This window comes from Eretmochelys imbricata, chromosome 3 (genome assembly GCF_965152235.1).
Source record: "Eretmochelys imbricata isolate rEreImb1 chromosome 3, rEreImb1.hap1, whole genome shotgun sequence".
Classification (NCBI taxonomy): Eukaryota; Metazoa; Chordata; order Testudines; family Cheloniidae; genus Eretmochelys; species Eretmochelys imbricata.
Window position 1 is genome coordinate 85,599,373 of NC_135574.1, and position 23,688 is coordinate 85,623,060.

Sequence of the window (23,688 nt, forward strand, 5' to 3'; positions counted from 1 at the left end):
CTAGATGCTAATAATTGTTCCTTAGTCTTAAAATCTATCAATATATGACTTTCCTAAGCAAGCCTCTCCATAGCCAAGTACTGTTTAGGATCAGAGACTTCCAATGAAACAATTTTACAATATTTTGCTTCTAACAGCTTCCTGTCTCTGCAATACTTGTAAATAATGTACTCTGCATTGCTGATTTTGCGACAGACCTTGAAAAAAAGATGACAATGAGGATTTATGAACAGCCGCTTTTCTTTCTTGAGTTTTGAGCTGATTTTTCTCCCAGATAGCAAAAATATTAAAACCAAAGGCTCTGCTTGCTACCCAGTGATGGGTAGATTGACCCATGAGAATAGCAACTGTATGAAACAATATTACTGTTTTGACCCAATGGAAGAAGAAAGACAAGTCTGCTAATTAGCCGGTTTCCCTCATTCAGCACATGCATGCTATTGAATGAAGTAATGACTTGGACTGCAAATGTGTTAAGTTTAAAAAATGCATATAGATTTACCATAGCTCATATTTTATTCAATTTTAATATGGTTTCCATTATTAACTTCTAAAACAAAATGATTTCCAGTTTAGAAAACAATGCACTGACCACATAATTCCTTTTTCATTTTATACAGTTATACAAATATTCTAAATACACATTTTGTCAAGATGATGGCAAATAAGATTTAACTGTACAATACATAAGGAAAGAAAATATTTTAAGCATATTTAGAAGCAATAGAAATGTCTATACAAAAGAAGCAAAAATGGAATAAAATTTCTTATATTTAAAGTATTGCAACAGTCCCACAGGTTTGTAACAAAAATGTCTTTGCACAGTTCCTCACAATGCCCCATTAATAGCTAAAGCAAGACAGCAATTTATAGAAAATAATGTTTAAAAATGCTACACAATACTACTGTTTGCACAGTTTGATCAAAATAACAAATCTACTTGGAATCAAGCAAAACTTAGGAGGAAATATACCAACGAACTTTAAAATTATCTGTATAAAATTCATTGCACATTATTTTACTCAGTTGTTTGAAAAGTAAAAAAGTGTATTTACAAAATATTTCGCAGACAAAATTATAAAGTGAATGGATAATATATCTATAAGTAACACGTCTTGATACTGACTGTTCAAGAACACACACTAATGATTTCATTGTTTCAAGAGGTTTTCAGTGCTCCTTCCACAGCAACCACTGGGAAGTAAACTTGACTTCTACTTTGAAATGGATTTACAAGATGTTACACATAGCTATTTCAACATCTGCATTATAAAACAGTATGTTAAAAAGGTGAAAGAATGAAGGATTTTGTACATCTTAAAAAGTGAATAGATCAATAAGTGTATTTCTCTTTTAGTTAAGATAATTGTTCATTATTCTTCAGATAGTAAAACCAACAGCTAAAATGGAAATCTTGGACTAGATGAACATTGAAAAAGCACCATGCACAACAGTTTTAGTGTAGTAAACACTGAAAAAAAATAGCACCTGGAATCTTGTAACACAGATCATTTAAAACTGGTCGAGTAGTTGTCGGAGATATGGTGCCTTTGATAACTCTCGGCTCACTCTGGATAGCTTGAAAAGTACTGGACAGTTCAGAGAAACACACTGGATCTGTCGATCAAAGCAACCTGTACAGTTCTTGCATATCTAGATATATTAAAAAAAACACAGCTTTTTTAAAATTACATTTAATCATAAAGGACTATTATAAATCAAACATAAATAAGACTCAGATGAAGCTTTTCCTTTTAAGTGAATTTAGGTCCAATTACCAGCCTAAAGTCCAATCAACAGAACAGGTAAAAGCTCTGTCAGTGGCAGATGCCCCCACCACATTGTTCAATTCTGACACAGAGGGATCAAGGAACAGTTGCAGTCCCCATGCCACCATAGGTTTCAGAGTAGCAGCCATGTTAGTCTGTATTCGCAAAAAGAAAAGGAGGACTTGTGGCACCTTAGAGACTAACCAATTTATTTGAGCATCAGCTTTCAATGATCCGATGAAGTGAGCTGTAGCTCACGAAAGCTGATGCTCAAATAAATTGGTTAGTCTCTAAGGTGCCACATGCTACCATACTGTCTCTCCTGAGACTGTCTAAGTGTCAGTTGTGACGGTGGTGTCTGGGATGTGGACATCATCTAGTGTGAACTGGACTGAGACCAACAACTAGTTACACATCTCATTTTCAGTCACATTTACCAAATTTTACTACCATCTGGTGGTAAATGGGAGAAATCAGTCAAAAGTATTACAAGTATTACTTTCAAAATATTAGGATATGATTATCATATTTATGATTAAAAATTGCTCTTTAACAGTGGGGACTTAAACAATATTAGAAATCAAAGGTATTTCAAGCCATGATCATATGTAAACAAGTATCTAGCCTTTTAGATGTTTTGCTGCGTGAATTACTTATGTAAATCCGAGATATTTGGTTGAACAAAGCTGTAGCAATAGGGACAAACTGCCATGGTACAGCCACATGATCTCTAATGCTCCAATTGCAAATCTTAACACGCTCACCACTCTGTTTCTTTTAGTTCTCACCCCTTTTCCTCTTCTGCCTCTCTAGTGACCTTCTGAAGATCACCTAAACCTGTTTCCAATTATACTTCAGTTTCCTTTTACGTTTGATCCTTACTGTATTCACATCCGACTCCGCATAGTTTAAGCAACTTTAAAAATCATAGGGAAGCAACTTCCTCCATTCCTAAAAATCTGTTCAACTCCATATCTGCAGTATCATCAAGCCCAAGCAGTAAAAAAAAAAAATCATGATTTAGCACCCCCTGCCCATTAAATTCTAAAAAATAATAAATGTGGGTTCTTTTTATTTGTCTTCTGGTTTTTGAGCCTCTAGAATTCATGTTTAAAGCTTTACTCTATAACCTCAAGGGCTAAAAACTTAAAATTTTGTTTTAAAACAAGCTGAAATTCTCACATAATCACAGGACTCCAGGAGGTGGGGCTTAAGCAAAACACCAAATATTGCAAGACTCACAATAAAATTTCAGAAGTTGGTAAAACTGGTATACTACAATTCAACAGTGATAGTAGCAGGTGGGACAAAGTGATGAGACCTATGTTACTTGGTTCTGAATTCTCCCAGGACTCAGTTAAGTGCTTCTACACAGAACATACAGAGGACTAGATTTTTCACTCAATCCTATTGGAACTGAGAACCAGCAACCCACTCAGGCAAGTGTGCATTAGTGCTCAAGTTCTGAGGAAGGGAAGGTAAAACAACTACAGAAACATCTGTAAATTAGCTGAGTCAGGACATTCTCAATGTGATTTTCAAACACAGCCTTCATGTGAATCCTTAGAGACCATGACATGAACTTAATTTAGATCCTGTTTGTTTTAGACCTTCAAGTATATTAAATAGTTTTTAAGATAGTCCACACTAGTTCTTTATAAACACAATTTAACTGAACTGTGGGCAAGGGACCAAACTGTTTAAAAAGTATTAAAGCCTGTTTCTAAATTCAGTTTAAGTATAGTTTGGATTCAGGCAAATGGTTTTTAAACCTAGTTTTATAAATTAGGCTAAGGTAGTTAAGATCCAGTGGAGCTCAGTTTTGCTGCTAGCTTTGCTAAGTGTTTGTACCCTACAAGTGATTAAAAAAGTGTGCTCAACTTTCACAGACTACAGACCTTTATGGTTAAAGTAAAAGGAATGATCTCAAGTAGGTGCAAAATACCGTCAAGGACCTTCCCTTCAAGGGAAGCCAGGTTGTTTAGTGATGCCTGTCCCATCATTCTCTTAAAAACTCCCACCAGACATAATAATCGTCTTTCCCTACCCAGACATCTGGCTCCTGAAAGGTCACTCATTTCTCAAGGTAGAGACAGCAACCAGCATAGCCCTATCTCTGTTCCTTCCACTCATTCGGCCTCCACCTTGTTGACTACTGTATGCTGGCTAGCATATAAATATATATCATATTAATTATATGTATATGCACACTATATATCTAAGGGTATGTCTACACTACGAAATTAGGTCGAATTTATAGAAGTCGGTTTTTTAGAAATCAGTTTTATATATTCGAGTGTGTGTGTCCCCATAGAAAATGCTCTAAGTGCATTAAGTGCATTAACTCGGCGGAGTGCTTCCACAGTACCGAGGCTAGAGTCGAATTCCGGAGCGTTGCACTGTGGGTAGCTATCCCACAGTTCCCGCAGTCTCCGCTGCCCCTTGGAATTCTGGGTTGAGATCCCAATGCCTGATGGGGCTAAAATATTGTTGCGGGTGGTTCTGGGTACATATCGTCAGGCCCCCATTCCCGCCCTCCCTCCGTGAAAGCAAGGGCAGACAATCGTTTCGCGCCTTTTTTCCTGAGTTACCTGTGCAGACGCCATACCACGGCAAGCATGGAGCCCGCTCAGGTAACTGTCACCGTATGTCTCCTGGGTGCTGGCAGATGCGGTACTGCATTGCTACACAGCAGCAGCAACCCATTGCCTTGTGGCAGCAGACGGTGCAATAGGACTGGTAGCCGTCATCGTCATGTCCGAAGTGCTCCTGGTCGCCTGTGTGAGGTCGATCAGGAGTGCCTGGGCAGACATGGGCGCAGGGATTAAATTTGGAGTGACTTGATCAAGTCATTCTCTTTAGTCCTGCAGTCAGTCCTATTGAACCATCTTATGGTGAGGAGGCAGGTGATACGGATTGCTAGCAGTCCTATTGCATCATCTTTTGCCGGGCAGGCAAGAGATGAGGATGGCTAGCAGTATTATTGTACCATCTTCTGCCGAGCAGCCATGAGATGTGGATGGCATGCAGTCCTTCTGCACCGTCCGCTGCCAGCCAAAGATGTAAAAGATAGATGGAGTGTATCAAAACAAGAAATAGACCAGATTTGTACTAATTTGCAAACCCCCCGTCTAGGGGACTCATTCCTCTAGGTCACACTGCAGTCACTCACAGAGAAGGTGCAGCGAGGTAAATCTAGCCATGTATCAATCAGACGCCAGACTAACCTCCTTGTTCCAGTAAGAACAATAACTTAGGTGCACCATTTCTTATTGGAACCCTCCGTGAAGTCCTGCCTGAAATACTCCTTGATGTAAAGCCACCCTCTTTGTTGATTTTAGCTCCCTGTAAGCCAACCCTGTAAGCCATGTCGTCAGTTGCCCCTCCCTGCGTCAGAGCAATGGCAAACAATCGTGCATCTGAGTTGAGAGTGCTGTCCAGAGCAGTCACAATGGAGCACTCTGGGATAGCTCCTGGAGGCCAATACCGTCGAATTGTGTCCACAGTACCCCAAATTCAACCCGGCAAGGCCGATTTAAGCGCTAATCCACTTGTCAGGGGTGGAGTAAGGAAATCGATTTTAAGAGCCCTTTAAGTCGAAATAAAGAGCTTCATCGTGTGGACAGGTGCAGGTTTACATCGATTTAACGCTGCTAAATTCGACCTAAAGTCCTAGTGTAGACCAGGGCTTAGTATGCATTAAGCACTAATAACATTAAGCACAAATATTGTAACAGTGATGTAGCCTAAACTGGTTTATACCATAATCCTGTTCACTTATGCTAAGTATCCTATAACTCCTTGCATTAACTGAAGTAAATTTTGATTTACTTGCATTAACTGAAGTAAATAGGAAAACAGTTAGCATGAGGACATATAACAGGGGTGGCCAAAGTTACTGACCCAGTGAGCTGCATATGACAATCTTCAGAAGTTTGAGAGGCAGGGCGTGCCTGCCAGAGCTTGGGGTTTCAGCCCTGTGTGAGGCACCTGCCGGGGCTTGGGGCTTCAGCCCTGTTCCTGCTGAAGCCCCAAGCCCCAGCAGGCGTGCCCCACTGAGCTGAAGCCCCTAGCCCCTCCTCTCTGCTACCCTACCCTACCACCCTGGTGCAAGGCAGAGCTCTCCCCCCTCCCGCCCCCCCAGTCTGGTAGGTGAAGAATCGGGGGAGGGGACTCCATGAGCCACACTCTGACTGTAAAGGATCTGCATGCAGCTTGTGAGCCACGGTTTGGCTACCCCGACATATAATTATTTCCTCATAGCAACAGAAAGGGAGTTACCCTCACAAACCTATTTATCCTGGTACAGGCTTAGGTGGTGTTTTCACTCCCCGTTGTACCTGGAATGCATGTGCTCAGAACAAAAGAAAAAGGGATATACCATGGTACCAGAAACAAACAAGGTAAAAAGCTGATTAATTGAATCCAGTGACGTATCTAGTACCTTTTACTGAAACACAGTAAGCTTTAGGGATGTAATTTTGAAGAGCATACCTTCTGTGTGTGGTGAATCTAACACTGCACAGGGCTGCTCTTTGGAGACTGGTATCATATAGAACCTTTTCCCTGTACCACATTAATAAACTGACTTTGGTTATTTGGTTTCTTGAGTATATTTCATAACAAACAAAGTGTGGTCAAACAACTCAGTATACAATTTATCAACAGCCTCAACATGGGAAAGTCTACCTTCACATCCACTCAACAATTAGACTTCACTGGGGCCACTCTGGACGTCTCCGCTGCAAGAGCATACTTGCTCAAGGACATATTCAGGATGGGAACCTCCCAGGGCATGCCGGAGGACTGTAGCCAAGAAGCTTAGTAACAGGACTACTGCTGTAGCCATGGAATGTGAAGCTACATCAGTGACATCAAGCAAAGCCTGGAGAGATGCGTTGGCAATTTTCTGGCCTTCTGTTACAAAGGCTTGAAATTGTTCCCTTTGATCCTGTGGCAGGTTTTCAATAAAAGATGAAAACTTCGAATAGCTTGTAAAATTATATTTTGCCATCAGGGCTCAGTAACTGGCTACCCTGAACTGCAGAGACGCTGAGGAGTAGCTCTTGTGGTCCAGAAGGTCCAGTCTCTTTATCAGATGGCATTGAGCCGGGTCAGTGTTGCTTATTCCATTCATTAAGGGCCTCAACAACCAAGAAGTTGGGTGTAGGGTGGGAGAAAAAATACCCCAAGCCTTTAGGTGGGATGTAGTATTTTTTGTCAATCCACTTACACCTATGCACTACAGTAGCTGAAATTTGCTATACTATTCGTATTGGGGACAACAGAGCATTATCAATTTTGCCCTGGGGGTATGTCTGAAGGATGTCTAACAGGGAATGGTGGGGTTCTTGTATCTCCTCCAATTAAATTTGTAAGGTCTTTGCTATATGTTTCATAAGGTCTTGAAAGGCATTGGCATCACCAGCGTAAGATAGTGGGGGAGGCATGACAGTCTCATCTGGTAAGGCAGATTTGTGGGAAGAGATGGTTACTTACTGTAACTGGTGGTTCTTTGAGACATGTGGTCCTTATCTAGACTCCAAATGTAGGCGTGCATGCGCGCCATGCACTGTAACTTTTCATAGTAGCGTCTGTTGACCCGTGTGTATATTTTCCGTTAGCCACTTGGCACGTTCGAGGCTTTAAGAGACTGTGCAGATCGACGCCACTCCAGTTCCCTCTTACCAGGCAGCAGCAGAGCCTGGAGCAGAGGGGATGGAGAGTGGGATTGGAATCCAGATAGGGACCACACATCTCGAAGAACCTCCAGTTACAGTAAGTAACCTTCTCCTCTTTGAGTGATGGTCCCTATGTGGATTCCAAACATGGGAGAACAGCAAGCCGTACTCAGTGTGGAGGGCACAAAGGCTCTCCAGAAGTTACAGTCTGAAGGATAGCTTGGCCAACAGCTGCATCTGTGGCAGGAGCAAGGGCATAACGGTCGATAAAGGTAGGGATGGAGGACCAAGTGGCTGCCCGGCAAGTGTCCTCCCAGGGAATGTATGCAAGGAAAGCCAACAAGGCGGCATGAGCCTGCATGGAGTGGGCTATGACCCAGGGCGGGGGGGGAGGGGATTCCAGAGAGTGCATAACGGTCTGCAGTGGGAGAGACGTTGCAAGGAAAGAGCACGGTTGTGACAGTTGTCGGCGATGGTGACGAAGAGACTAGGAGAAGTGTGGAAGGTACGGATGCACTGGAGGTAAAAGGCTAGTGCCTAATGTACATCGGGGGAGTGCAGCATGCAGTCCCTGATGGAGGCGTGTGGTTTAGGATAGATGATAGGTAAGTGTACGCACTGGTTGAGGTAGAACGAGGAGATGACTTTGGTAAGGAATTTGGGGTGAAGGTATAGGGAGACAATGAAGGGCGGGTCCGCCATCATGGCCGCCAATTCGCTGATGTGTCATGCAGAGGTGATGGCGACCAAGAAGATCGTCTTCATGGAGGTGGACAAGGGAGCAGGTCACCAGGGATTCAAAGGGTGGCTTAGTGAGGATGGAGAGAAAAAGATTGAGGTTCCAGGCGGGGGTAGGTTTCCACACCGAGGGAAAAGCATTGAGGAGACTGCGGAGGAAGTGGGTGGTAGTTGGATGCGTGAAAATGGAGAACCCATTTACAGGTGGAAGGAAGGCACTGAGTGTCACCAGGTGGATGCAAATGGAGGAGTGAGCGAGGCTTGAGCGACTGAGATGGAGAAGGTAATCCAGGAGAACTGGAATGGAGACAGAGTCTGGGGAAAGGTTGTGACGGTACACCCAGGGACTAAAGCAGCGCTACTTGGCGTGGTAGCAAGTACGGGTAGATGGGCATCTACTGTGCGTGCGGACATCACATATAGGGGCAGAACATGCAGCATCTATGCACAAGCCACATCCGAATAGCAGGCTGTGGAGACGACAGTTGGAGAGGGCTGGGGTTGGGGTATTCGACGTGGCCGTGGGCTTGTGTAAGGAGATCAGGGAGCAGGGGAAGGCGAATCAGGGAATGAGCAGAGGTATGAAGGAGGTCTGGAAACTAATACTGGCGGGGCCAAGCAGGGGCCACAAGAAGTACCATTTCCTGATTCCCGACAGATTTTGTGCAGGACCCGGGGGAGCAGAGGAATGGGCAGGAAGGTGTAATGGAGCTTGTTGATACAGGGAATGAAAAGGGCATCTCCCTGTGAGCTGGACTGAGGGCTCCCCCGGATCAGAAGAGGGGAAGTTTGTGATTGGTCACTGTGGTGAAGAGGTCCCTTTGAGGCATGCCCCACTAGCAAAAGATGGAGGGGAATGTGGGGTTGTGGAGTTCCCACTCATGATTCGCATGGACAGAGTGATTGAGCTGGTCTGCAAGGGAGTTGTTCATACTGGGAAGAGGTACAGCATGGAGGGAGATGTCGTGCCAGAGGCACCAGTTCCAAAGGAGGATGGCCTCTATGCAGAGGGACCGGCTCCACCCTGCTTGACATAGATGACAGACACCATGTTGTTGGATAACACTTAAGACACAGCAGTCATGGAGTAGTGGCAGAAATGCCTGGCAAGCAAAGTGGATGGCACGTGATCTTGCCCCAACTATGGGTGAACAGGGCAAGACAACTGCCAAAAGTAATCGGTAGTGGAATCAGAAGAATGGAGTAGGGTTCATGGTTCTTTGGAAAGAGTCAAAAGTTTTGCCTGGGGGTTCATTGCAAAAGGGAAGATGTGGCCAAGATAGAGGCAGTGGAATGTCGTGGATGTTGTGAGCGAGGATGGAAGCGAGAGCGCTCAGGTTGGTGCTGTGGATAGGGCTGATAAGGATGTGTGGGGAGGGAGTCGGAAAGACAACTGGTGCTGCCTTCGGGAAACCGCTGGACTGCAGCCAGGAGTCATGATGGAGGACTAGTCCGGAAGCCAATGAGCAGAAGGCAGTATCAGCAGAATCAACCGTGGCTTGAAGGGCCACCTTGGCGACTAATTTGCCCTCCTCCACGAGGCGTTGGAAATCCTGATGCTTATTAGGGGCCAGGAAGGCTTGGAAGTCTGCAATCTTAGTATAGGAAAGAAAGTCGTATTTTGCCAGAATGGTAACTGGCAATGCGAAACTGGAAGCCCGCAGAGGAACTTCTTAGCTTCCTGGTCTGGGAGTGGGGTGGGTGGAACGAAGAGGTTGATGGAGGGCACGTTCCGTGGCAGCCTGGACAACCAAGGAATTTGGAGGAGGGTGGAACAACAAGAAGTTCATACCCTTAGCTGGCACAAAATATCTACACTCAGTCTGTTTTGGAGTGGGGGGTGCAGGAGGCTGGAGTGTGCCAAACTGCTTGCACCAGGTGGAAGATGGCATCGTGTATTGGCAAGGTGGTGTGGGAGGGTCCAGGGGGCTTCAGAATGTCCAAGAACTGATTGTGGGGTCCTGTACACCTTCCACAGGGAGGTCGAGGGCAGTGGTCATGCGGCAGAGAAGGTCCTGTTACTGGGCATGGTTATCCAGAGGGGAAAGGAAAGGTGGAATGTATGCATCATCAGGCGATGAAAAAATGCCAGTAGGGACAAAGGGAATCAACGGTGCCGGCGGTACGGAAGGTGCTAGGAGAGCTGAAACGTAGCGGGGATCCTCATAGACGAAGGGAAGATCGACAGGAGGTGAAGACAGGTGGTGGTGCAGCCATGAAGAGAGTCTGCGGCTGCAGTACGGGTCACCAGTATGGCCAAGCGTAGGGGTTGCCAGGCATTAGCAGTCCCTGCAGGTAGGCAAGCCACAGATTGGTCACTGGGCCATAGTGAGACAGATAGGGTTGGCAGCAGGGATCTGGCTTGTAGGAGCAGGCTGGCGAGAAGTCTGGGTCCTGTTTGGAGGACCAGTCAGACTCTGAAAATGGATCCAGTAGGGGCAGGGCTGCCAGTGCCAGCAGAGACATTGGTGTGGGGTGGAACAACGGAGGGTGGTCCACACACGGGAGGTTCCATGGCCGGAGATGGAGGATCGAGAACCTGTGGTGTGGAATGCTGAGGGGAGGCAGCGAAAGGCAGCAGTAGTTCGACTGTTGGTGTTAGGGGGGACAAGTATCCTGGAGTGCATGGGACCAGGTGGTCCCAGTGGTGTGGATGGCACCAGAGGTGACAGTGGCTGGGCGGAAGCCTCGGAGTCAATGCGCGACTTCTCACCAAACTTGGTGCAGCTTGGGAAAGGCCAGGAGAATCACCTACCGTTGGTGCCAGTTGGCTTTCCAATGGATCTGCTGGTGCCAGATCTGAAGGGGTATGTGGTCACATCACTTCCATGAGGAACGTAGGGAGATGAAGCTCCTTGAGCTTCCAAGTTTGGGACAGAAAAGATGGGCAGATGGAGCAGGGAGCAGTGAGCAGTAATATGGGCTTCGCCCAAGCAGTAAAAGGCAACACTGGTGCTCGGCGCTTACATAGTGAGACAGATAGGGTTGGCAGCAGGGATCTGGCTTGTAGGAGCAGGCTGGCGAGAAGTCTGGGTCCTGTTTGGAGGAAGGAGCGAGGGCATGAAACAGTACTTAAAACCGGCTTGCCTGGGCATAGTTTCTGGGCTGGGGGAGAGAGAGTCCTGCAAGGGAAAAAGTCCAAAGGGTAACAACTAGCTAAAAAACGGACAACTAACTACAACTATTAAAAAGAACTATGTACAAGGCAAAAAGGTGAAAAACGCAGTACTTCTAGCAAGGTAGGAGCATCGAGGAACAGGAGTTCCGACTCTGGCCCTGTGGCAGTAAGAGGGAACTGAAGCAGCATCGACCCATGCAGCCTCCTAAAGCTTCAGACACGCCACATGGCTGATGGATGATATATATGTGGGTCAGTGGACACTACTATGAACAGTTCTGGCTCTGGTGCATAGCACGCATGTGCACCCACATTTGGAATCCACATGGGACCATCACTCAAAGAAGGTCTCTCTTCTTCCTCAGTTTGCTCTTGCTCCTCTGTAATGTTCTCTGTGGAGCAAGACTCAAAGGCAGTGGGTGTTGCTCCTGACATGCCTTCTTATTAGATGGGATCCTGTAGAACTGTTTGCCATAAAAGGCCCATGGGTTCCAATAAGCCCACTGATGGGCATAAGTGAAGGAGACAGGGTCCCAAGGTCTTTGCCAGGGTTGCCAGGTGTCTTTCCTGCTGGGATTTTCCTCTTCAGGATGTCCTTCAAGGAAGTGAGGCTGGAAGGTGGAGGAATCTTGTACAAACACTTGGAAACCTCCCATATCTACTGGAGGAGCAAGTGGTGCTGGTACCATGGTCAAGTCGGTACCAGGGCCCAAAAGTCATCTTGTAATTGCATCGGTACCAGAGGTTGGTAGTTGGATGGCTGGTGGGCTGAAGGATATTGCATTGGTACTGATTAGAAATGTCTCTCTGTACCCTCAAAAAGTTTGTGTGAGGCTGGTGACAGTGTTTGTATTAGAGGACAAGTCACCTCTTAAGGTGGTAGGATCAGAGGGTAAGCAAGCTCTAGGAAGTGAGTTGGTACCAGCAGAGTGTGTCCCTCAGTACCCCTCAGTAACGGTAATTCAGGCTCTCGTGGGATTCCAAGGTCCTCATGGAACAGACCCTGGACAGTACCGGTGACCCTGGATAGGGACCTTCAAGAGGCAGTATGTCAGGTAGTACTGGAGACGGTACTGAAGTGTGATCGATGTGCTCTTCATGTTTGGCTACAGAAGATGGTACCAATGACAATTTCGGGTTGGCTCTGAAGTCCTTGTGTATTGAAGGGACTGGATCTGGGGTCCGTGCCACTCTATATCGTTTACCTAATGTTTTCTCAGTATGTGGTGGGTGTGATAAATGAAGTGGGGGTGAGGGGGTAGCTCCCTTTTATGGACACTGACAGTGGTGTGACAGAATATACTCATGTGTCCACACCAATGTTCCCTCAATTTTTTTCCATCCTTGTGTGAAATAAATTTTGTTATGTGCACCGAGGTATGTGCGGATGTGCGCCACGAGTAGAAACAAAGAACCTAGATATAATATTTATTTTTAAAAAGTTAAATAGGGATAATTACTCCAGCAAGGACAGGTTAGGCATTTTAGAACTCACTACTCAAAGAATTAAATTTAAGTGTAAGAGAAATAAATATGAAATGCATAGACCAGTCAAAACATTAAAATAACACACTTTGAAGGAATAAAATTACAGAGAATGTATGTGCATTGCAGGAAGTACCAAGAAGTAACAACAACAATACAAGTATGTGTTGGGAGGCGAGTGTGACACAGAGACGGTGTGTGTGTGTGACACACAAACAGTGTGTGTGCTGGCTGCTGGGAACATTTCTGAGAGATGCCCTGCGCGGTCTCTTTAAGATACTCACTGAAAGCTCTCCTGCTCTGTCCTGAGCCCTGTTCTCTCTCCTTCCCCGCTCTGCGGAGATGGGGTACGTGGGCGGCGGGGAAGAGGAAGAGTGTGTGTGTGAGAGACTGTGTGAGGTGGTTGCTGGGAAATCTCAGAAACAGTGCACTGTCTCTTTAAGAAAGACACTCAGTCACTCCCCCTTCCAAGCAGCAGCTCCCCTGCTCTGTGGAGATGGGGTACAGGGGCGGGGGTCACCCTGATATCAGCACCCTCCTCCCCCCCACCCCAGGTCCCGGGAGCAGCTGCAGGATAGCACAACGTGCACGGCGGGGCACCTGAACACATGCTGCTGGCTGTCTGCGCTCTTCTAATCGGCTGCGCGGCACTTAACTCTCTCCTGTGCGGCTGCTCAAGCGCGCAGCTTACAGGGAACATGGGTCCACACCCCACACACCATTGTGATAATCTTTGTACAAAGTATGCTTTGTGAGGTATCATTTGAACACTCAATTTTCTGGTCATTATTGTCCTAATAAAATGTGTGTGGCAACATTGTGTATGAAGTTATAAGATTCCACTGCATTGCGTTATTAACACATGTTTTAAACTGAAGTTGACAAAGAGGCCGTCTCAAACAAAGGAGGCTGGAAGGTGGAGGAATCTTGTACAAACACCTTGGAAACCTCCCATATCTACTGGAGGAGCAAGTGGTGCCGGTACTGCGGTCTCTGTGTACGCTCTACTTAATTTGAATGTAAGCAGTAAACAGAGTCATCAACTAGGAAGGGAAACAAAGGAAGTTCAAACAGGTAAGGAAAAAGCAGCAGGGAAAATCTTTCCATATAGCCTCTGTCTCCTGAATCTCAGATAGAAGTATTTTTCTAGAGGGGGCCTGACACTATAAAAAGGTGGTACAAACACACAAAGGCACCCCCCTATCTCTCCCTGCCCATCACGTTCACTGCCCCCAAAGCGACAAAGGAAGCATTTGTTGAACTTTGGGAGAAGGGGTCCTGACCTAAGAAGTCTAGTCAGTCAGACTGCTGAAAGCATATGGTGAGAAACTTTGCTTGAATTTGATAGCGTTTGTTAAGTTAGGCACCAATAGCATTTTAACTTTCTTTTCTTGTAACCATTTCTGCCTTTTATGTCTCATTATTTGTATTAATTAAAATCTCTCATGAACTTGTTTGAGCTAATCCAATGTGTTTAAATTGAAGTGTCTGGGAAAGTCTATTTGGGATGGCAAGCAGTGTGCATATTATTTCTATTAAATTAACAACAGATTTTATATAAAGTTGCATTGGCCAGAAAGGCAGGACATACATTTCTGGGGGGAAAGCTAAGACTGGGAGTGTGTTGGGGTCACCTGGCTGTATAACAGACGCTGGTAAGAGCCAAGATGTGGCTGGCTGGCTGCAGCAGACATGCAGACCTAGCTGGGAGTGACTTGCATGCTGGAGGCTACAGCAGGAAAGCATTGTAAAGGGCACCCTAGGTTAGAGGGAAGAAGTGACACAACTACTCTTTAGTAGGACTGCACCCTGGTATGTCACAGCATGGTCTTCTTAGCCAGCGCTGTGGTCTCCATACCAGTGGGGATGGGAGCCTCAGCGGTACCTTTATGAGGATGCGTTTTTCTTCTTTCATCCCATTCCGGAGAAAGAGGTCTTTTCTTCTTTGAGGGCCTCGATCAGGGTAGTCAATAGGCAGACCGTGTGCCAAATCCGGACCGCCAGATGCTTTTGAAGAGGCCCTGAAATCTTTTTATTTACTTATCATTATTCTTATTTTTTTATTATTATTATTTTCTCTGGAGTCTGGTCCTTGACCAAGAAATTTAGACCTTGACCAAAAAATAACTAATCAACTCTTGGCCTAGATGATTCAGGAGGGCCCCCTGAATGTATGATTTATGCTTACTGTCACAACAGAGACAGTTGTTGGGGCTCTCTGAGCAGCTGGATCCAAACGTTAGGTGGGTGAATTGGATCCTGCAGCTCTCAGAGATCACTCCATCCACAGGAGTTTAGTCTGTCCTGCCTCAATTTCTTACATCTGCTTCTAAAACCTGAACAGATCTTACATTTGGAGGGGACAAGTGTCTCTCCCACTCAGCGGAGGAAGCTTGAATGACTGTTACTGTGGGGGAAAGACCTATGGCAGGTCCGGCAGGGTTTGAAGCCCAGGGAGTTATACATAACCTGTTTCTGAGGCTGTGGATCAAAGCCCAAGAAAACAAAAGAGCCCAGAGCAGGCAAAGGAAGAAAGGAAAGGGAACTACCCCCCTCCCCAAACACAAATTGTGCTAAATAACAAAAACAAAAACCCCCAAACAAATCCCCCCTCCAAAAAATAACACTCCCCCCCGCCAATAAACAAATAAGCAAGATAGGTAGCAAGCTGTTGGACACCATGATGCTCCATCTCAAGCTGCAGGTGGTTGAGAAGGAACTGGAGTGGTGGTGGGTCTGCCCCTCCCTATATACTCTGTTACCGGAGCATAAAGTGACTAGGGCACAGGCATGGACCCATGGACACTGCTGCTGAAAATCTCCAATTAAGAGTGCCTGGGTGTGTGAACATCCAGGCATGGAGCACCCATGAAGAAACTACTTGACAAAGTGGGTTTTACATGGCATTCGGAAAGCTCTGAGATTTGTGATCATTCTGGGAATGAGCTGCACATTCATGGGCTAGTCTCTGAGGAAGCTCTGCCTCCCCCCCAAACCTAACCCTCCAGATCAGAAGTCCCATTGTTCCAGTCAAGTAATGCTCACACAGGGTGAAACGGCCCTGAGGAAGTTTGAGTGAATCCCATAGTGAGCTTTGATGATGACTGAATCTTGACTTTGAACAAGCTTTCACTAGGAACTCAGTGAAGACAACGTAGCACTAGAGTGACACATTCTTGGCAGCATGTGCTGCTGGTATGCAGGTTGCTGAATGCTAAACCAATCAGACTTTAAACAGTCAGCAATTATATTGATTTCTGATCTCAACCCTACGGGATGTTAACTGTCAGACTCCCTCTTCCCCCATTCTGTGCCCTCTGATCTATGGCAAAGATCCTGATGACACAGGGCAGCAACAGTAGAGTTGATTTTGTAATGGACACTGCTGCTGCTGACAAGCCAAGCTGCCGCTGCCACCATACACGTATTTCATTATCCCTTTTTGAAACAGAAACATAGCTGTTCCGTTATAAAACCATAACTCGTTAACAAACAGCTCAGGGACTCCAAACCATTCTCAAAATATATAATTCCCCCATTACAGCTCTGTGCACTGCTCTTAAATCTCAGTGCCAGAACAGATCAAAAAATATTTAAATTACACTCTGCATTGCTTTGATAAGTTAGACAGACTGGAACTACCTGCTTTACTGAATGTACCAACAAACTGAATGTTTAGTTTCATCCAAGAACCTTTACCTTGAGATTTAAATTAAGCGACACAGTCTCATTGGGATATAGGAGATTTTTGTGACACTTTCCCATTATTTCTAAATAGGAAGATGATGATTAGTGCCCCCCACAGATTTACTTAGAGCAAGGGTCGTCAACCTGCGATGGACAGAACCCCGGGCCGGCGGCCGGGACCCTGGCTGGCAGGGGCTGGCGGATGGAACCCCAGACCGGCAGTGGGCTGAGTGGCTCAGTCCGCTGCCGGTCTGGGGTTCCGTCTGCTGCCCCCACTGCCGGTCTGGGGTTCCGTCTGCCGGCCACTGGCATGCGAAGTCTTAAATTACAGTAAATAAATGAAGACTTGGCACACCACTGCTCAAAGCTTGCCATCCCCTGACTTAGACCCTTTCCATATCCCTGTCAGCCTCAGGTATGTATTGTTTTTCTGAGACACAAACACTTCTTGTTGCAATTTGAAGTAAAACTGGAACTTAATCAGTTATTTTGGCATAAAATGCCTGTGTTTTGGATGGGTTTCCATAACTTTTGCCATTTTCACCACAAAAAAAAATCTAACATTCATGATCTTTTGCTGAGACACAAACATCTTCTTGTTCTAAGCATTTTCTTCAGAGTTGTGCATTACTCTAGTGCCAGATGCTATATAAAAACATTAGACAAAGATACAAATACAGGAAGATAGAATCCGGTATGATGCATCTGGATTATGCTTTCTGTTTCAGTTTGGTTTCAGAACTACTGAGTATTTTAATATTAAGAGGGCACCCACTAAAATGTTGCCCTGTGATCTCCTTTACCCTCAAGGAAAAAGTTCAGCCACTTTTCAAGTTAATTCTGCCTCTCTGTATTGTGGGCAGCTGACTAATTGGTCAATGACAAAATGCTGTGTCTGCTTTATTCCTACCTTGACCAGTTGTTCCTGCTTACGCTCCAACTCTCGGATTTCTTGGTTGAGAATCACTGCCACATGCTGTGGCTGGCTTCTGCATTTACTACAGATCCCACGCTGTGTCAGTTCATCACACACAGGACAGTGTAAGGTAGTGAAATACTGGGAGATCGTGACTTTTCGGCCTTCCAGATCGGTGCGGGCATTGGAGGCAGCTCTCTGGATCTATAAAAAAAAGTTTAAGAGATGAGGAGCTCTTAAGTCGGCTGCTATATTTATGTCTGAGTCATTCATCAGATTTTTAAGGTGTATAAATTTAACAGGATCTGCAGAGCTTGGGCTCATGTGTTAGTTATTAACAAGAAGTAAGTCTCTTCATCTGAAGTGTATGATTTATGCCTAAGTGCTTCAATGTGTGTTAAGCTACATACACAGAGACCACCCATGCACTGTGAGTTGTTTCACAGCCAAGCTCAGCATGAGGCAGCAGCAGAAAGAATCAGTAACAGAATTACATGCTAGACATATTCCTAGACAGGAGGAACTCATCTCGCCAAACTACGTTCACAAATCGGTTTAGCTGGTATCCTGCAAAGGTTCTTCTTCGGTGCTGGTCTAACTCATTTCTGAGTACGCCCATGACTGCAGTTTCAATTGTTCTCATTTCACATAGTAGAAACAGGGAAATTTTAGGCCCCAAATGTAACACACTGAACAGAAGTTAACCATTTTTTCCTCTTCTGAGTTCCACCTCTCTTCCACCAAGTTTAGTTTCCAAGTACTAATGTAATTCCCTGTCACATGCTTTTCATGTCCATTCACTGGTGATTTTAGCCCAAACACCCAGGGATACATTAAGAAGAAACAGGCTCTAGGATCCACCAAAATGCCAGGTTGACTCTTAAATATTAGGGTTGCCATCCAATTCCTGGCAGAATCTTCCACCTAGTCTTCTTCCCCATGTCCTGGACAGACTTTTCCTCCTACTGTTGCCTTCACCCCAGACAGACTTTTATTGAGCTTGGCCCTCGCCTCCTCCCCTCACTGCATACACATACCTCTCCCCTCTCAGGGTACTTCACCCAGCTCCGCAGCCTTGAAGAAAGTAAGCACTCTGCACACAAGGCTAACCTGCACTGCCTCTGTCTCCTCTCATCTAACTGCTGCCACAAAACTTTCCTTGAGCTTTTAATCCATCACTATGGCGACAGGGAGCTCTTGAGAGCTGTGTTGTCCAGTATTCAATAGGGTGGGACACTGGGAGGCAGAATGTACTGATGATCCTTGTAGTGAGTGCACCAAAAAGCCAGTCGGGAACATTGTTTACCACATGGTAGGAGAAACTAGAACATACTGAAAAAACAAGGGGAATTTGGAGTTTTCTGGTGATGGCAGGGTCTGAGCTCTAGGGTACACAACAAAGGTGTAAAATGCACCAGGGTTCCACAGAAGGGTGAAGAGCAGCCAGTTGTTATAAGAATGAAGAACCTCCCCTCTACCCAGAGACAGCACCATGAAAGGGACAAGTTTTCCAGGGACTTGGCATTGTGGCACCACGAGTTCTACTGGAGCAATCTGTTGAAGGTATTAGCTTGTGTAAATCTCACAGTAGATTAATCAGGACATGAGAAAGAAGCAGAAGTGAAAGTACAACTTGTATGGACATTATTAGCATAAAAACAAAACTCTAGAACATTTTTAATAATGATTCTATTGAGTGACAATTAAACAATACAACACATTACGATAGAGGGGTGCTGGTCAATCCATAGTTAAGGGCAAAGCTAATTTTTTGTATAAGCACAATTTTTTTACCCTCCTTATATTTAGCAAAAACAAAACAATCCACCCAACTTTTCACTTACTACATCTCAACCCAGGGTAGATTTTCCCCCCCGAATATTCCTGGGCAAATCACAGAGTTTCAGAGACATCAGGGTTTAAAATTTCCTGTCATTCACTTTTAAATATTTTCCTCTTATTTTTGGTGCGTATCTCTCCTAAACATATTGATGTAGAAATATAAACTTTGCTTTTCCAAGACGGCCAGATAAGTACATGGGCCTTTCATAGGTTTTGAGTAGATGCATGCAGGTATTAGAGAGAAAATTAAAGGGTGAATGCAAATGCAAAACTAGATACATATCCAGATATGTTAACAAAGAACACATGTAGTATGTACTAAGGCAGAGGCGGGCAAACTATGGCCCGCGGGCCACATCCGGCCTGCGGGAACCTCTTGCCCATGAGGCTAGTCCCCGGCCCCTCCCCTACTCTTCCATGTACCCCGCAGCCTCAGCTCACTGTGCCACCGGCGCAATGCTCTGGGCGGAGGGGCTGCGAGCTCTTGCCGGGCAGCGCAGCTGCAGAGACATGGCCTGACCCGGTGCTCTGTGCTGTGCCGTGGCGTGGCTAGCTCCAGCCGGGCAGCACGGTTGCCTGTCCTGGTGCTCTGGGCGGCGCGGCTGAAGCGCCGCCAGCCACTGGTGCTCCAGGCAGCGTGTTAAGGGGGCAGGGAGCAGGGGGGGTTGGATAGAGGGCAGGGGAGTTTGGGGTGGTGGGGTCAGGGGGTGTGGTAGGGGTCGGGGAGGTCAGAGGGCGGGGAACAGGGGGGTTGAATATGGGCAGGGGTCCCGGGGGCGGGTCAGGAAGGAGGGGGGGTTGGATGGGATTGGAGAGGGCAGTCAGGGACAGGGGTTCTGGGGGAAGTTAGGGAGAAAGGGTGGTTGGTTGGGGCAGGGGTCCCGGGGGGGCAGTCAGGAATGAGAGGAGGGGTTGGATGGGGCAGTGGGGAGCAGTCAGGGGCGGGGAGGTCTGGGGGCAGTCAGGGGACAGGGAGGGGTGGATGGGGCAGGGGTCCTGGGGGGGCTGTCAGGGGACAGGGAGTGGGGGGTTGGGTGGGGGGCAGGGGCCAGGCCACGCCTGGCTGTTTGAGGAGGCACAGCCTCCCCTAACCGGCCCTCCATACAATTTTGGAAACCCGATGTAGCACTCAGGCCAAAAAGTTTGCCCGTCCCTGTACTAAGAGCTAGTCTACACTGGCAACGTTAAAGTGCTACTGTGGCAGCACTTTAAGGTGCCTTGTCTGGTCATGGTGCAGCATGGGGAGACAGCTCTCTCAGCGCTCTAAAGAAACCACCTCCATGGGGAGCCTAGCTCCCAGTGCTGGGGCACTGTTTACACTGGCGCTTTACAGCACTGCAACTTGTTGCACTCAGGGGTGTGTTTTTTCACACCCTTGAACGAGAAAGTTGCAGCGCTGTTAATTGCCAGTGTAGACAAGCCCTTAGATTCTTTTGAATTAATTTTGGAAGAGGCCAGGAAACACAGCTGATGATATGGATAGGACCAACCTTGAGTACAAGAGCTGCAAGGGAAACTAATTTTACTAAGTGAAAGAACTGCAGAGGGTTTAGTGATTTAATTTATACACTCAGGCACCAAATTATTACCTCATAAAATAACTCAGCCCTGCTGTTACCTCACATACAACTCTTTGCTTAAAAAAGAGTAATCAAATTCAACGACCACCCAAATACACTGAGTGTTATCTGACACGCTTACCCTTGGCAATTCATGATACCAGCTGAAAACATCTATGCCAATTAGTGAGAAAATTCTAGCCAGGGGTGGAAGAATTTGTTTGGTGATGTAGTATGTGGCATTCAGCCTCAGGTTGGTATCTTGTAGGACCTCAATGGGCCGCCTCACCAGTTGTATCAGAGGCAATCCTGGCATGCCATACACAATGATATAGGGTACTCTTTCCCCAACTCGAGGCTCAGAACGACGGTCATATGCAAGCATCCTCCTGTTTAAAAAAAAAAAAAAAAAAAAAAGTCCTCACAATGTATCTTAAAATTAAATACTTGCAAGTGAAACAAATAGGTATTTAAATCACGGTATCCAAACTTGACCCAACTGAAGGTCATATCGACAGCTCTCCCGAAGCCTGAGTTCTGCACCTAACAAGCATAAAAAGGAGCATGCTGCAAGCTGTCTTGACCTTTAAGACATAGGTATGTTCCACATGGAATACAGGTCGTAGAAAACTATGCTCCATCTTGATCCAAACAGCCCAGCCTCCAGAAGTAAGGTGGCCACAGGTCATATTTGGTTTACAGGTCACCTTTTGACTAACCCTAAGTTAAAGGAACACTTTATAAAAGAGCAGCCACTATATTCAAATAAGCACAAATGACCAGAGTACAAATGATTTTATATTCTTGAGCTAAGAGCAGGGTTTGTTTTTTGGTATCCATTTTATTTTACTAGGAAAAATATGGCCATAAGTTTAAGAAATTTTGTACTGAATATAAGGAAAAATTCAAGGGATGGCAAAATATGTTGAACTGGTTCATATGCAGCTGACCTTCTATTGTCAAAAAAATCAGTATGGTGAAGTACACGCTAATAACAAGCAGGACTGCTGTTTAGTATCACGAACTATGGCAGAAGAGAGGCTTAATAGTATTAAAATAAGAGAATCCACTAACAACATTTTTTCTACAAAATTAATCTACTGCCAGTGAGAGGCGTCAAATGACCTCTGAGATTGAAGTCCTTTATACACAGAACAGTCAGTAACAGCATAGGTTTCGCTACACTGCCTTGACAGTAGGCCTTGTTCTTGACCTTGAGTGATAATCTCTAGTAGTAAGGAAGAAACTGGGTTTCCATTATTATTCAATCCTTGATCACTCTTCTGAGACACCCAACTAGGGCTAGTACTAACGGCTATGTTAGTCTGTGATGTAGACATACGCTCTCTGAGAAGCGGGCTGTGAACCACAACCAGAAGCACAAAAGATTAAGGAAACAGGTGTCTGATAAATCCACGATTAGCACTTTTAGGCTTCTCATTTACCTTGTGATTTCTAGTGCTGGTACACAGGCTCCAGGTCTGTAAGCAGAACTCCCTCTGTATTCCTTTGCAAAGATGAAATCTTGCATGCTGGCTTTGCCTTCTAATAATTTCATGCATTGATTCTGAACATACTGTTTGATCTGACTTATGTCACGTGTTTCAAATAGCAGCTTGATAGAACGCTCAAGTATCTTCAAAACAAAGGAGAGATGTGAAAAATCTGGCTTCTTGTTCAACATTAGTAAAAGGAGTTTAAGTTTATATAAGAAATATTTTATAATATATATTCAGTATAAATTCAAAAACATACGTTTAAAAAAAAAGTACCAATTTTTGTTTTTCTCTAAGAAACCCCTGAGTATCTTTCATCTCTTTAATTTTATTTTACAAAGCAAACAAACCTTAAAAAGAGCACTGTAGATGAAATTTATATGACAAACGCCACTACACTATATAGAAAGATTTTTCTTAATTTTGAAATAGAACATTACACATGACACCTTTCAGTATTCTCCTCCACTCTTCAAAGGTGCTAAATAAATGCACCATATGAGCAGCTGTTTCTCAGTTTATTTGAGGTTAACAATATTTTGCATACTACTTTTTACTTTCTCGCAACACATATTTTTCTAATGAAAGACTGATCCATCACTTAGAGTGTCATTAGCAAGGAGGATGTTGTGGGAACAGAACATAAAAAATAACTGACGTTTTGGCCTTCAGCAAAAGTAGGTCAGCAGAAAGATGAACAAAAATGTTCACAGGGTGCTAGACGACATCACAAGTATTCTGTTGGAAGGGGCTACATAAAACATAATTGTTTCCATTCTAGCACCCCATTTTTAGTCACTCAACTTTTTGGCATTTTCACCTTTCAGGCTCACATTTTCCATGCCTCATCTCTGCCTGAAGGTGTTTTTTTTTTTTTTCCCAACAGTTGAAGAGTTTTTGAGTTTGGATAGAGTGAAAAAGATATTCTCCCACTTCAAAAATATTCTTGCCATCTTTTTCTGAATAGCTCTACTGAAAAAACAGCTTGGGTTAAAAGATAAAATATGGCACAGAAATAGCCCTTATTGAGGAGGGTGCTTTTCCTTGTTTCAAAGGAAATTGGTTTTGATTTGACTGAGTATGAGTAGCTGATTCTTTTTTTAAAAAACAAATTGAAAATAGACAGCTAAGAAAGGACACCCTCAGCATGAATTCTTGGCTAAACTAGCTGTGTAGTGAGAAGTGTGGTAGAATGGCTACTATTTGACAGGGACACCAGAGGGTGGTAGAATCCCCCATGAACACCCTGAAAGGTGCAAAGCATTTGAGAGAGGCTCCTGATCACCTTAAAGGGGAGAAGTTCCAAGGACAGCCTTCTGCAAACATTGTAAGGACCTGAGGGAAGGATCATATGTGCTCTAATGAGTGAATACAATGAAAAGTTTTGCTTAGTTTAA

At 45.1% G+C, this 23,688-nt stretch overlaps 1 protein-coding gene across 2 annotated transcripts in view; it reads right to left on the reverse strand.

Moving 5' to 3' along the window:
- Positions 1-497: 497 nt before the first annotated feature.
- The window catches only part of REV3L (REV3 like, DNA directed polymerase zeta catalytic subunit), a 258,653-nt gene continuing 235,462 nt past the window's right edge, over positions 498-23,688 (reverse strand). For both annotated transcript variants that reach the window (XM_077812949.1, XM_077812950.1), the window contains 4 exons: positions 22,241-22,431; positions 20,938-21,184; positions 17,389-17,598; positions 498-1,653 (listed from right to left, as the gene is read on the reverse strand). In XM_077812949.1, the coding sequence (XP_077669075.1) occupies positions 1,513-1,653; positions 17,389-17,598; positions 20,938-21,184; positions 22,241-22,431 (789 nt within the window). In that variant the 3' untranslated portion in view covers positions 498-1,512. The remainder of the gene's footprint in view (positions 1,654-17,388; positions 17,599-20,937; positions 21,185-22,240; positions 22,432-23,688) is intronic.